This window comes from Balaenoptera borealis, assembly GCF_965194805.1.
Source record: "Balaenoptera borealis genome assembly, chromosome: 14".
NCBI classification, from domain to species: Eukaryota; Metazoa; Chordata; class Mammalia; order Artiodactyla; family Balaenopteridae; genus Balaenoptera; species Balaenoptera borealis.
In genome coordinates, this window is record NC_138875.1 from 58819229 (window position 1) to 58834586 (window position 15358).

The 15358-nt window shown below is 48.2% G+C and overlaps 1 protein-coding gene across 3 annotated transcripts in view; it reads right to left on the reverse strand.

Annotated features, from left to right (window-relative positions):
• Positions 1-15358, reverse strand: part of L3MBTL4 (L3MBTL histone methyl-lysine binding protein 4) — a 311741-nt gene that overhangs the window by 259657 nt on the left and 36726 nt on the right. For all 3 annotated transcript variants that reach the window (XM_082353571.1, XM_082353570.1, XM_082353572.1), the window contains one exon: positions 8554-8645. In XM_082353571.1, the coding sequence (XP_082209697.1) occupies positions 8554-8645 (92 nt within the window). The remainder of the gene's footprint in view (positions 1-8553; positions 8646-15358) is intronic.

The following is a 15358-nucleotide window of genomic DNA, read 5'->3' on the forward strand; positions in this document are numbered from 1 at the left end:
TGACATTGGGCTCCCAGCTGGAAATGCAGATAAGCCGCCCTGACGGGGGCTTCAGGCCCCTCCCAAGAACAAAAAGCGCCTGATCTGTCTGGCTCCCCCGCTTCAGATCTGCTGAACTGCTTCACAGCCCGGGACCTCTGAGTCCCACCGTTTCAGAGGAGTGGATTCTAAGGGAAGGAAAAGGCTCTGACGCCCGAGATCAGGATGCAGCTTCAGTTTTGGTCCATAACTGAGAGCTTTGGTGAATGTGAGAAACGAACATGAATGGGAATTCGCTCTGTTCTTCAGAGTCCCAGCAAGCAATCGGCTTAAATGACTGCATGGTGTATGGCCACATTCTGGTCTGCACACACACTTCTTTCCCTGCCCTCGATACGTGCCTTGTGTTTTAAACCCCAACCAAACATCTGAGTATAACTGTTTTCAAAACATGTTTGGTTTTTCTGGGGGAGAATTGTTAAACACCAACGAAGTTATCTTAAAACTGGGGGACAACACAATACATACAGAAGACAAAAACAAATAGGTAGACAGACAAGCAAACACTTGAGCCAAATAAAAAAAGCATATGAACTGAGGCTGTCATGTGATCCTCAGCATACCCAAGTTCACGATATAATGAGGAATTTCATTACAGTGTATAAAGCCATGCATGGTCATCACGCGGCTCGTGACTAATATTTAAAGTGTTAGCTAAGACTGGGCTTCCCTGGTGGCGCAGTGGTTGAGAATCTGCCTGCCAATGCAGGGGACACGGGTTCGAGCCCTGGTCTGGGAAGATCCCACATGCCGCGGAGCAACTAGGCCCGTGCGTCACAACTACTGAGCCTGCGCGTCTGGAGCCTGTGCTCCGCAACGGGAGAGGCCGCGATAGTGAGGGGCCCGCGCACCGCTATGAAGAGTGGCCCCCGCTCGCCACAACTAAAGAAAGCCCTCGCACAGAAACGAAGACCCAACACAGCCATAAATAAATAAATTAATTAATTAATTAAAGTGTTAGCTGAGACGGATCTACATTAAAACTCTCCAGGGGCGCTCAGTGATTATCAAGTACTTTGGAAACATGTTCAAAGCACAGAAAACCTGACATCTGACTGAACTGTTCTGGTTGGAAAGGGTTTAGGTTTCTCAAATAGTTCCACACGGTGTTACACCAAATGTGAATGTTCACGGCAGTGTCTTTCTGCACTGCAGAACTACACACAAATCCAGGCTTTACTGAAAACAAAACACACACACACATTTTTCAGGTTCTATTTAACGTACTGGCATATTTAGAAAAATTAGATGTTTAAATATACTTCAGGTCTGGGTGAAAATGTTAAATTTAGGGAGAGCGTGAGTTAAACTCACTGCTCCCGCGAGGACTTCAAGTAAGGAAGGACAGACAGCGGGAATGTGTCCGCACAAGGTGCCTTGTATTCGGGACCATCAGGAGATAAATTAGGAAGGAGTCTTTTCTCACCGGCTACCCTCCGCCCATCATCCTACAGCTGGCTGGAGTTTCCTTAGCAGGACACAAAGCATTTCTTTCCGAAATCATCTAACAGATGGTCAGGGACAGCAGGAGGGGTGGGGGGCAGAGTAGAGCCCGGAGCGCGGGGCATCGGGGGTGCAGGTGGCACCGAGGGAGCCACAGGGGGACGGGCAGGCACCCTGAGTCTGGAAGTCAGGACAGTAGCTCTGCCTCGCTGAGGAGACGAAGGAGGTCACCTGGGGAAATACCTCTGCTCTTCCTCATGAAGGAAGTCAGTACGTCTTCAAGTGTGAGGGTAACGGAGAGGGTGGAAGGCCAGCACCTGCCAACGTTAGGATTTCAGATGAAGCTCCAATGGTGGGTGGGCTATAGCCTGGGCACACACCCCGAGGTGTGCAGGTCGGGACATGGAGAGGACAACACCTCGGCTGGCAGGCCAGGTGCAATGGAGGGTAGCCAAGGGCGTCCCCATGTCCATCCAGGCAAGTCCTGCCGGGAGCATGCCCGGAGAGCAGACCCGGAGAGCAGGGTCCGGAGAGCAGGCCTGGGGAGCAGGGCCTGGAGAGCAGGGCCTGGAGAGCAGGGTCCGGAGAGCAGGGCCTGGAGAGCTGAGACCGGAGAGCAGGGCCCGGGGAGCAGGGCCCGGAGAGCAGGGCCCGGAGAGCAGGGCCCAGAGAGCAGGGCCCGGGGAGCAGGGCCAGGGAGCAGGGCCCAGAGAGCAGGGCCCGGAGAGCAGGCCCGGAGAGCAGGCCCGGCTGGCATTCCCTACAAGGGACGGTTCCGGGGAGGACAGGACTGGGAGCCAAGAGAAGAGTGGTTTGAAGAGTTGCTGGCATTTAGTAAAGTGAACTACATGTCAGACACAGTATCATGCTAAACATGTTATGTACATCGTATGTGATTCTTCAGCGGTCCCGGAGAGGGGGTGATGCTGGCTGTCACTTTCAGCTAAATCAAGTAAGAGTCAGAAGAATGCACTACAGGCCCCTTCTCTATACAGTGAGGGGGGAAGAGGCTGGAAGGACTTGATGAGGCAGCCTATGAAAAGCCCCGAGTAAATAAAAGGCGCTCAAAAGTGTTCCTCTCCCAGAGAACCAACACGCAGAGAGGAAATAAGAAGGAAACCCAGTCAGTCTTCCAGGAGATTACAGTTCCACTAAGGGGCAAAATACACCTACCTGTAATCCCAGAGAATGACAACTAATGTGGTCAAACACACCCAGTACACAAACGATAAACAGAACCACACTTTACAAAGATGAGTCCGGCAACCACCTGCAGGAAAGGTTCACAGTGGGGCCAGCCTGGATTGAGTGCATTTAAGAAACTTTAGCTACAATCTGTGTGGGGGAAAAAAAGCAGGGCTTATTCCTGAATTAAGGCAGGAGTGGTAGGTGTACAGAGAAGGTACTGAAGAATTAGGAGGTGAACTTGAGCTGACTAGACCACCGAACACACACTGGGCACAGAGAGGAAGGACCCCGCCATCCTCTCCCAGGACAAGGGGCCGGGGATGCAAGCTGCGCTGCATGCAGGAGAGCTGTGTGCCATCGCAGGGGCAGGAGGTGCAGGCAGGGAGACGGAGCGGAAGAGCCCCAAGACCAGGAACCCGGTGTGTCCGGAGGAACGGGGTTCAGGAGATGATGAGGTGCCCGGGGAGCCACAGAGAACGGGCCTCAGACTACCTCACAGGAGGAGGAAGGGCCCGCAAGGAGGGGGCCGGACTGAGCACCATCAGGGGCTGAGCATGGACAGGGTGCTGGGGTGGGGGGAGGTGTAAGATGAAGCTGAGCACGTGTCGGACTTGAAATCCTGGGGGTCACTTCAGAGGGGGAGCATCAGGCAGCGATGGGAGGAAAGGTCAGGATGCAGAGGCTAGAGGAGGAAAAGGTTAGAAAAACCACGGAAAGAGAGAACGCAGCCTGAAATTTTAAGAAGTTGCACCGGACTCGGGAGATAAAATGGAGAGGAAAATGCAGAGCCCGGGGCAGTGTTCGTCTTCAAGCTGGAATCGACAGGCGTGTTTGTAACCTGGAGGCTGAGGACTGATGGAGCAGATCCGTGATCTCCCGGGAAGCAGGACTGGGAGGGGCCGGCGCACAGGTAAAGCGATGCCAGATGGAGGAGGGAACTTCGTCCAGGGCAACAGGGGAAGGAGGAAGGGTGGTGCAGGGAGTGAAGGCTGGTGACAGGAAGCCAAGAGGGTCTCACCATATCCATCCCAGGGGTGACCGCCTCCTGCCGGGAGTGAGGGAAGATGCCTCAGAGAGCGCCCTCCTAGGAGACCGGGAGCGACCGACCGAGGCCCTGGAGGGCAGCCAGGCCCGGCCACAGCGCGCAAGGCTCTTGGGAAGCAGAGGCCACGGGGGAGCAGGTGTGCATTTGGGCTGGAGCCACTGAGGACGCTGCAATGCTTGTTTCACCCCAGGTGGGGATAGCCGAATCACGGGAGGGTAAGGCGAGGGAGCAGACCCATAAGAAGTCACTCGGGCCAGGGGCAGGGACAGAGAAGCACCAGCAATGGAAAGGAGATGGCACCTGTGGTCGGCAGAATAGTGGCCCCCGAAGATGTGCAGGTCCTGATCCTGGAACCTGCGATGCTGGTATATCACACGGCAAAAGGGGTTTTCTGGACGTGATTAAGTGAAGAATCTGAAGATGGGGAGAAGGTCCGGCAATGTCCAGGTGGCCCAATGCCATCACAAGGGTCCTTATAAGAGGGAGGTAGAAGGACCAGGGAAGGAGACGCGAGGATGGAAACAGGCTGGAGTGACGTGGGCCCACAAGCCAAGGGATGCAGGTGGCCCCCCAGAAGCTAGAAAAGACAAGGAAATAGATCCTCCCCACAGCCTGCAGAACGAATGCAGCCCTGCTGGCCCCAGTTTAGACTTGGGGTGTTCTGAATTTTAAGGTAATAAATTGGTGCTGTTTTAAGCCACTGTTTGTGGTAATTTGTTACAGCAGCAAAACGAAATTAATACAACACCTAGCCACATGGAATTCAAATTAGAACTATATTACTAAACTATAAAAGATATATGAAGACATCCAAGAGACTTTTAACTTTCTCATGATTACTTTCATTTTGTTCTGAGACACCAAATTATTTTTAAAATGTGCAAGTATCCCTGCTTTTCAGGGGCCTCATCTACCTGGCAACCCCATGCCGGCTGGAGACAGGAACACCTGCCTGGGGATAAGCAGAGCGTCCCGGGAGGATGGCCGAGGACAGCAGGGATGTGGGGCTTGGTGGGGCTCCCTGTCCCCAGAGGGCAGTTCAGAGCCAGGGCGGCTGTGCTCCCTCAGTTGGAGCCCGACAGTGATCTGACCCCAGGTGGAGATCTGGGTCCCGTCTTCATGCTACTCCTGTCCCGTCCCCCGCCCTGCAGATGTACAGACGGAGGCGCCTGGCAGGTCCGAGCGGACAGGGCAGGGTGGGCAGGCCGGGGCAGCTTCATGAGAGAGGGGGGTCTGAGGGGAACACGGACCCATGAGGTTTAAAGAACAAGAGAGACACAAAGGCCTGCAAACTCGGATAAAGATGGAATAGTCAAGCGGAGCCAGCGTGGGGACCGGCCCCACAGGCCCGGAGAAGCCCCGTGTGGACGGGCCAGACCCCGGGGCCTCGACTCCAGGCCGACAGGTGTGGACCTGTGACGATCGACAGGAAGGAAGAAGGCTTTAGGGAGACTCATCTGATGAGGAGATGACTGTCAGGGAGACAGGACAGAGAAAAGTTTTTAAAACCAACCTCAAAACAATCTTTTAAAGTTTAAATTGAATCGAGATTGGCACATTCCACCAGTAATGAAGAGAAAATGTTTTAAAATTTTCTATGTCAACAGAAGGTGTTTACATCCTTGTATACTCATTACTCCAGATGGTAAAATAAATTATAAAAAAAATGACAAACTTTGTCTTGTACAAAAAGATATTTAAAATAGACCTAAAAGATTCAAAAAAAAACCACGTGCAAATGAAGTAAGTGTATTCTTTAAAAATACCCACACATTTTCTTGGTAGAATCCGTATCTGATCTGCATGACAGAATTGACAGTGTGTGTTTGTGTGTGTGTCATTGGTATGTTTTCTAAAACTTGACTATTAGAATGGAAACTATATATTAAAAGTAAAGCAATACTCTTTTGAGTACTTTTCCATTCAGGATATGCAAACTATTCTAAGTTTTATTTTCAACATTTCACTATTAAAAGCTGAAGAGTTCCATCTCAGCTGGCTGACCTGAACACCATGGTTATAATATTTACACAATGAAAATGAACATTAACAGTCAAGAGCACAATACCAACACAAAACTGAGTTCAGTCTGATCCTCCTGCTTGGAAGGCTGGCATGTACCATCTGCCTTTTTTATTCTATTGAAACCTATTTTCAATCATAAACCATGCTTACTTCATCATATATATATATATATATATATATATATATATATATATATATATATACACACACACACATACATACACACACACACATAATATATGTATCATGTATATATAGCATATACAGAGCATATATATATATGTACAAATGCTCAGTTAGGGCAACATCTTCCGTCCTCAGGACAAACCAGATGTAATAGGTGGTGACTTCCCCTTCACTCGCAGGTGGGACGAAGCCCCATCTCAGCACAAAACACCTAGTAAGCTCATTACTTGCACATTCCAAGGACAATCAACAATTCTCCCTCGTGCTGTTATCATGTTTTCTGGGCATATCTTACACCCCAACTAGATGGCAAAACTTTAAGAGTCCGTGTCACAAGCACACTAGTGTTTCCGTCCAGGTCTTAGGTGGTGCTTTGCACACGCGGAACCTGAGTTTCACCGTCAAGCCACACGTGAGTGGCTTGACGGTGCAACTCCGAGTGAAGGGAGAGGCTGCCACCACATCAAGTGCGGCAGCTGCCTCCTGTGCCAGTGCCATACTGTCACCTTCAGAGCTGGCAGAGGTTAGAGTTCAGAAGCTTGAGGAGGTCATAGTTCTAGCCAAGGAACCATGCAGATGGTGCGCCCTGCCCCCTGCTCGCCTCCCCAGCTGTATTGGGTCTCAGAAGGTCAAGGGGGAGGCTGTATGGCCCACAGCCCATCACTACACGGTCCCCAATGCAGCATCAGGATCTACTTCAGGACAGAAATCCCACACTTGCCCTGGAGGTGCCTCAGTCAGCCCTAGGACGCAAGGGGAATCTGGGGAGAAACTCCATTCTGCAGGAGTTCCTGCGTGAGCTGATGGACCTTAAAGGATCTGAGAGAAGAAAGTCTGAGAAATAAAGTGAACACACACTGGCTGAGATGAGGGGAGAAGGCGGGAGCTGGACGGGGATCTAGCACTTTGCTGCCATCGGCCAGAACTCGCCCTGCCCTGGGAACCACACACACTTCACCCCCGACATCCAAACATCGGACTCAGTCCCAGAGGATCCTGGTGGAGGTAAGAGAGGATCCCTGTCCTGGGGTCCTGGTCCGAGGACACACGCAGGTCTGATTCCTAGGACACTGTGTCCTTCTTGGTCAATCTCCGCCTTCGTGGCTTCCGGCTGCCTTGAGATCCTGGACGGTCATCTCACCAAGCACAGCCATCGGGTCACAAGCCTGGCCTGAGCCCTCTACCCTCTGACCTGGAGTAACCACTGCAGGAAGGGCATGAGACGGCACGAGGAGAGCTGGAAAGGGTGACTACAAGTTACACTGGGTCACCCCGGTCAAAGCCAACCCTCTGTAAACAGCATCCACACTCAGAAGTAAGGAGAGGTTTCCGGAAGCCACTCAACACAGCTGGTGACAAGAGCACACTGAGAACAGGCGCTGTGCGTCCTGTCACCTCGGGAACTTACACGCTTAGTGGAACGGACCCCCTAAGTCTTGTCACGTGACGGCAGTGGGGGCAGCAGGACCCGAGTCCTCAGCAGAACCTGCACAGGCCTGAAGCCTTCTCCCCCAGGGGACCTCTACCCGCGCACAGGAGCCCCGAGGCTCCTCATGCTTCCAACCCATGGCCTCCCCGGCCGCACCCTGAGGTTCTAGTTCAGCAGGTCTCGGGAACATGCACGTCCGTGTTTTCCAAAGCTCCCTGGAAGCATCTGGTATGAGGACTGGGCGGAGAACCCACAAGGCGATATTCAGTATGTCTTAAATTGCGAGGTGCCAACACCTGCAATTTAAAGCAACACCTGCAACGAAAGCAACATCTGCTTTCGTTCCGTGTTGGCTACACCTCTTCTCCCCGGTTCTACTGCCATGTCCTAGATTAAAACTGCTAGCCTTCTCACGTAATAAAACGTACTACAAGTAACTCAACGGATGTCATGAAAAGTGAAGCAAATAAAAAGTTTTAGCTTCTCTCTGCTGGTTAAAATGCAATATAATGATGCAAATCTGATGCGATTTTTTTTATACAGATCGCCCCTGAAATAATGAAAACACAGCCTGTGAAGAACAGAGAGGGCATTGGAAGGTTTAGTACCTTGGGTACCAAGATGAGCCCCGGAGCTGCAAGCCCCTGGTGCCAGGAGTCATTGGGTGGAGCGAGTCTACCGGGGCTGCTCTGGGCATCCCTACAGTCAGGGACAACCTGTTTTAGGGGGTTCACTGTCCCCTCCAACATGCTGCCTGACCCACCACTTCATGCAACACATCAAAACAGATGTCTGGCACTGATCTTTGGGTGGAAAGATGCAGGTAACATCAGCGAAGAAGAAGAAGGACTCATGCTTGGTGCCTACCACGTGCCTGTTATATCCGACGTCCTTCACACGCAGAGCAACCCAAGGAGACAGGTGCGGTGATTTCCCTGCTTAACGAACGAGGACCCCGAGGCACAGAGAGACTGGATGGCCTGCCAGAGGCGGCAGCGCTAGGTTTCAACCCAGGCAGGCCGGCCCCAGAGCACACACGGAATCACTAAGGCTTGGATCAGCTTTGTTATGTCACTTTCCAGCAAAGCCTACAAACCAAATAAGTCGGTACGCTATCTAGGCAAACGATTTCATTTCAATGGATTCTCTTACGTGTTGATTCCCTGCAAAACTGTAAGACCTTCAGGGATTTGCTCACCTTGGAAAACAGCTCAACAGGCGCTGCCACGGCCTCCTGTTCTTTCAAGTACTGCTCCCAAGACCAGGCCTCACGCGTGGCCACCGCAGGGGCTGGAAGAGAAAACACAAGGGCTGTTCTTGAGACAGTTAGTGACTGAAAAATTACGCAATTAAAGATAAATCCAAGAAGCAGGCTCATTACTGAAACCGATGATCAGAAGACCAAGCAACCAACAGGAAGGAGCCTTATCGCTGGCGTTCCGTGAGCATCTGGTACAATCACGTCACCTCGCGTCCCCAGCTTTTCCTGGGTTAGAACGGACTTATGAACACGCCCCATCACCGACTGCCGATGACACGCACGCAGGACAGGCGCCCCCAGCCCCCCTCAAAGAAGACAGAACAGGCACAGGTTCTCTAGAAGGTGATTTGGTTACTTTTAAGGCGAAGGACCTGAAATTTTTTTTATAATCTCCTTTCACTTTCCTACCTCTTCTTGGTGGGAATGTCAATTGGTACAACCTGTCGAAAGGCAACGTGGAAACTGTCAAAAGCCTTAAAAATTATTTGTATACTTTGAACCAGCCATTCTCCTAGGAATCTGTCTTAATGCAATTACAGTGATGTGCCCAAGAGTTTATTCTAGAACCCTTCATAATAGTGAAATACTGGAAACAAACTGAAGAGAGGGCTGATTAAATGCACTGTACAGATGTGTCATTTTAATAACAGCTCATAAAATTACATTGCAGAAGACTGCTGAATGGCAGAGAGAGGCTATGTTAATGATACACTAAGTGGGGAAAAAAAGTTTAGGAAACAAAATGATCCTTTTTGGTAAAATATATAATGGAAACAAAAAACACTAAAATCATGTAAATCAAAATCGTAAACGAAGTCATCTTTAGGTGCTGGGATTATAAATAATTTCTTCCCATTTTTCTTTGTACTTTAGTTTTCTGCTTTTCTAGATGAATAACTATCCATTGTAATTCAATAAAAATATCATTTTTAAATAATAAAAATCTGGCAAAAAAGATTAATAATTGTTTGAAGTTTATATTCTATGTTCCAGTAACTCCTTCTCTAGGGTTAATACGCTAAGGAAGTGGTCCTGATAAAAGCTGATGGTGAAAATGGACATCACACCATTATTACAGCAAAAATGCAAAGTAATATTAACGTGGGAGAAAAGTTAAATAAATGTTATTTATATATACATATACACATATATACATATATGATTATGAAGTTGTCAAAAACTATACTTTTTATAAAATATCTTGAGAATTTTCTGGGATATCTTGAGAATTTATTACCAAAGTAAGGACACAAAACAGTATATATTTTATGACCTTAATTTTTAAAATACAAATTATTACATATATTAAAACATTTGTTTTTCACATACTTATAAAGCCCCTTCTCCATGCAAGGCGATAGGCATATATGTGTGTCTACATATACAAATACACACGCACAGAAAAGAAATTGGAAAGAAAGAGCAAAATATTAACGGTGATTATACGTGGGTGGTGGGATTAACGTAAATATTCTTTCCTTGTTACTTTCTGCAGTTTTAAAATTCTCGACAAGCATTATTATAACCAACCACACACACACGCACACTTGCACACACACACTCATACACACACGCTCCTGAAGAATTCTGGTCAAAAGTGCTCTGTGAACGTTAATTTTAACATTTATCTTGTAGTGAAGTGTCCCCGAGGGAGGTCCAGATGGTGAAAGGTCAGAACTACATGCATGTTGGCGGTGACAGGTAGTTAGGCACACCTCAAAGTCAAACATTCGGAACCTCTCAAGACGCTAAAGCAACCTGATGGAATAACAAACACGAAACTCCACCAGCTGTGCAGGAAGAAGTAATGCGGACTTTTAATCACTTAAAAAATATGTTCTGAGCTCCTCTTCACATGCCAAGAAGCATGCTGCCCGCTGGAATAAGAATATGACCCAGTCCCTGGTCTAGTAAATAAAAAAGAAACAAATAATGTGTATTATTTTTCCCTTTAATAGTCATATATACAATTGACCCAAAAAAAGTAATTTAAGCTAAGGTTATAAGGAAAAAATCATATCAAATTACAGTTTAAAACAGACCCACAGAGCATGCACATTAATAATTACTGTTTATCAATCACAACACACTGACCTGTTCTTGCTAAGAAATACACTTATTAAAGTATAAGAATTTTAAAAAGCACTTTAACCATCAAATAAGGCTAAGAGAACTGTTATCAATGGATTTCCTTGCTTTGTTTGGAAACAGTGCGACATCTCTGGGTGATTCCCACCAAGGAGCTCGCAGTCTGTTAGCCATCACAGCACTAGAAGATTTGCTGCCATTTCTACACAACATGAGATATTTTATTTTGCTAAACACAGAAAGCAATTTGACAAACCCTGAACATTCTCTGGTAAGATTATTCAACATCCCTATTTTCACATAAGCATTTTACAACATCACAATTATAAGCATTACCAAAAACATTACAGCAGCGTTGGCTCCAAAGCAAATATAAATGTCTCGTTTTCTACAACAGCTGCGTTCCTGAAAAACTTGTGTGTGAGGGGTGACATCACCATGTCGTCCCCAACGCAGAAGAAGGTCATTCCTCACAAGAACCACAAACGACTATTGAAGACCAAGACACACTAAGAGAACCCAGACCCGGGGGGTGAGGCTGAAGCTGCCCCTGCACCCCAGAGACCCAGACAGATGCCCGGACGGACACAGTGGGAGGGGAGAGGAGGGGCTGCAGGTGACGCTGACCACACTGCCCCTCCCCCAGGCCTCCCCAAGCCTCAGGCTCCTCCAGTGGGAAATGAGGACCCTGGGGACAACCGGCCCTCACCCCCAGCATCCTGGATCACTGTGTGGGAGCCCCTATTCTGACCTCACCCCACGGGGACTGCAGTGGAACCTGGAGGGCACAACGGTGGGGACTGACTGTGATGGAGAGGGGGGAGGGGCTCGCGACACCAGCACAGGGATCTCGGGATGGAGTTCACACCTGCATCACCCAGGTGGGGACCCCAACCTGCAGCTCTGCTCACCTGCAGAACCAAGTCAGGGCGCAGTCTGACGAGGGAGCTCGATGGGGTGCATACCTGCCTGAATTGGACCCTCAGGGAGGAGTTCTGTTGGCCCTGAGCCTGCTCTGCCCAAGCCCACGCCAGGTGTTGCATCCCAGCCCACCCACGTAGAGAGAGCCTTCCAGACCCATCGACCAGAAGCGCTGGGACAGTCCTGGAAGAGGTGTGCCCGGCGGCACTTGAGCAAAGCCAGTGGCCTTGTTCAGCCAGGGAACTGGGGTGCGGGTCAGCTTGAGATAAGACGACAAACAAAGAGCTTTACTGGCTTTCAAGGTGCTTCGCCCACTGCACCCGGGCAGGGGACCTACCTCACAGCCCTGCTCACCACCGAGTACAGCCTGTCCCTTGGGAATCCACCCAGACCACAGGGGACGCTGCGAAGCCCCCTCCGCACGTGGGCGCCTGAACAGGGAGCGCAGCCTGGGGCCTCTTGTGTCTGCAGAGCAGAACCACGGGCCTCACCCTCAGTGCACACTCAGGCCTGACTCAGGCCCCCAGCAATGAGCTGTGCAGGCCCCAGGTCCCAGCCTGCTGCTCCGCCAGGGAGGGAAGCTAACTCACACCCCGCCCACCACTGAACACGTGACCAGTCCCGGCCGTCCCGTGAGCCTGGCCAGAGAGCCCAGGCGACTGCAGAGCCCGCCCTCCAGCCCCACCTGCGGAGGAACCCAGCCAGCCGTCGTCCACCTGTTCCCGGCCGGGGCACAGCCCCCACCCCTGTCCTCTGAGCTCAAACGGATGCCTCCCCCCAAATAAACCCTAACAGCAGGCCCACCTGCCCAAGGGCTTTACCAGCAGACACGCCCAGGAACCCAAGCCCAGCTGACTGGTGAGGAACCATCTCTGCCAAAGCAAACTGCACAGCCTGGAAGACGAGCCCCATTGCTCAGACGCATAGATTCCAACATGAGGAACCGAGGATCGTGAAAAGCCAGGTAACTATGACACCAGCAAAGGAAATCAATAAAGCTCCAATGACTGGCCCTAAAGAAAGAGTGAATTATGAACTGTCAGACAAAGAATTCAGAATAGTCCTCTTAAGGAAGCTTAATTAACTATAAGAAAACACACACAGACAACTAAATGAAACTAGAAAAACAATGCATGAACAAAACAAGAAGTTCAACAAAGAAATAGCCACCATCAAAACAACCACAATAATAACAAAAAAGCCCGAGAGTTCAAAAATACACTAACTGAACTGAAAAATTCAATAGAGTCTCAAGAGTAGACTGGACTACGCAGAAGAAAGAATCGGCAACCTGGAGGATAGGACACTGGAAATTCCCCAGTCAGAGGAGCAACAAGAAAAAAAGAGGATAAGAGAGAAGAAAGCAGGGCGGAATTATGGGACACGGTGAAAAGAAACAATATTCGCGTTATGGAAATTCCAGAAGGAGAAGAGAAAGAGTAAGGGATGGAAAGTGTATCTGAAGCAATAACGGCTGAAAACTTCCCAAATGTAGGGAGAGAAATGTAAGTTTCACATCCATGAGGCCCAAGAGGGCCCCAAATAGGTTGAACCCAAATAGGATTACACTGAGACACATTATAATTAGTCAAAAGTCAAAGACAAAGAAAGAATTTTAAGAGCAGCAAGAGAAAGAGAGACGTCACATACAAGGGAAACCCCGTAAGACTATGAGCGAATTTCTCAACAGAAACCTTTCAGGCCAGGAGAGAATGGGACAGTTTATTCAAAATGCTGAAAGAAAGCAGGGTCAGTGCTTGGATGGGCTGGAGGCTGGTGGTGTGTGCATGTGTGTTACACCCTATGAAAGCACAGGTGCACTTGAGCCAGGCCACGTCCTCACAGACAGCAGACACTGGCATGCACAGGGTTAGCTCTTAGAAGCACCCCCTTTACAAAGGGCTCACCAAGTCTAAGAGGACCAGGCAGCAATATCACCCTTGGAAAAGGGGTTGGTACACTGAGTAGGATACATCCCAGACCAGATACCCGTTAATCCTGTAAACCACAATTGTGTCCTGCTTTATCATTTCAGATCTGGAGTTTGGAATAATTGAGTTTATTTAAATTGACAGAAAACAACCTCTACTCCTTTATTTCAGCTCTTTATATGAACAGTCCTCCATATGTGCGTGCTAGTGTTTTGTTCTCAACTCCTCTTATAAAATTCCATAACATAAAAAGCACAGCATGCTGTTTAAAAATGGAAAGAAGCCCTAGCTGTCATCTAGCTCTGTGATTTTTTTCAAACCTTAAATTTCTTTCTATCTTGTCATACCCTATAATGGAAAAGAATCTGAAAAAGAATATATATATTATATATACAGATATATATACACACACACATATAACTGAATCACTGTAAGTCAACTATACTTCAATAAAAAAAGAAAAAAAATTATAACAGCACATTGTTAACTGAAGGTAATTTTACCATATTTAATTATATTGATGATTTTGAACACTCTCTTCCTCATTTAAAAAGTGATGCATGCTGATTTTAAATTCACTGCCAAAAAAAGGCATGATCTGTCAACAAACAAAACTATATATCAAAGTTTCTTTGGGGACCAAATGTACATTAAAATTTAACCATATGTTATAGAATCAAAAATAGACAAAAACTGTTTCCAAAAATAAATAAATAATATTTTTTAAATTAAATTAAAATGTTTCATCAATATGGGGGCTACAAGAATATTCTCTCTAGTATGACCCCATTTTTACCTACAGAAGTATCTTTCTAGGAGCCCCACCATGAGACACCCCGTGAGTACAGGTACGCTGCCTGCCCCACGCTCTGGCCACTTGGCATCACATTCATCCCCCTTGGAGAGCAGAGACTGACAGATGAAGCCTCACCTGACACTAAGAACACCTAGTTCTAGGAAACCGCACAATACTTATTAATGATTTTCTAAACTAAAATTAAAAATGGCCAGGGGTGAAGAATGAATAAACTGTCATTCTTAAGAACAGAACCACGTAAATCCTGTAACTCATGTCCCTGAGAGACACCTTCCCAATTCCATTAACCATAATCACAGCCTTTCACACCAACGTTTCAACTTCATTTCAAAAGTTACGTTGCATCCGGCTCCATTGGCTGCATCTTAGAAAATGTGAGAAAAACATTTTTTTTTGTTGGTTGTCGGTAGCAACCAACCAAATTTATTACACACAGATATAAATAATGCCTCCCTTTGTGGTACCAACTGGAAATGATACAATTTTCCCAACGTTATAACAACTTATCACTGCTGGGAAATAACCCCGAAACAGAAGCTCCATGAATATAACTGCACTTCCCAACCTCTCACATGGTAATAACTCTGCCGTGTCTCCGTAGCAAGGACTTCCGCCTGCTCTGCTGAGAACATTTTTCATTTGCAAATGTAGGCTGCGTCTCATTCCAGTACTGAATTCAAAACCAGTTGTTGCTCATTTCCCTGCGCGTAGCGTGTGCTGAGAGCCAGGACACGCCAGGAAATGCTCGGGGACTTGACTCGTGCTCACGTGACATCTACTCTAGTGGGGGAGACACACGTGCAGACAGACAAGTGTCACCCTCACCCGGCATACGGAGGGACTCAACGTTTCTGTGAATAAATAGGCAGGCACAAGGGTTAACGTGCACCAGTTAAGAAACCCAAACAATGCATCTGGGAACAAAATAAAGAAGCATTTATTCTGACCAGAGGATGCTTCCTGGAGACCGCTGCTCTCCCAGACA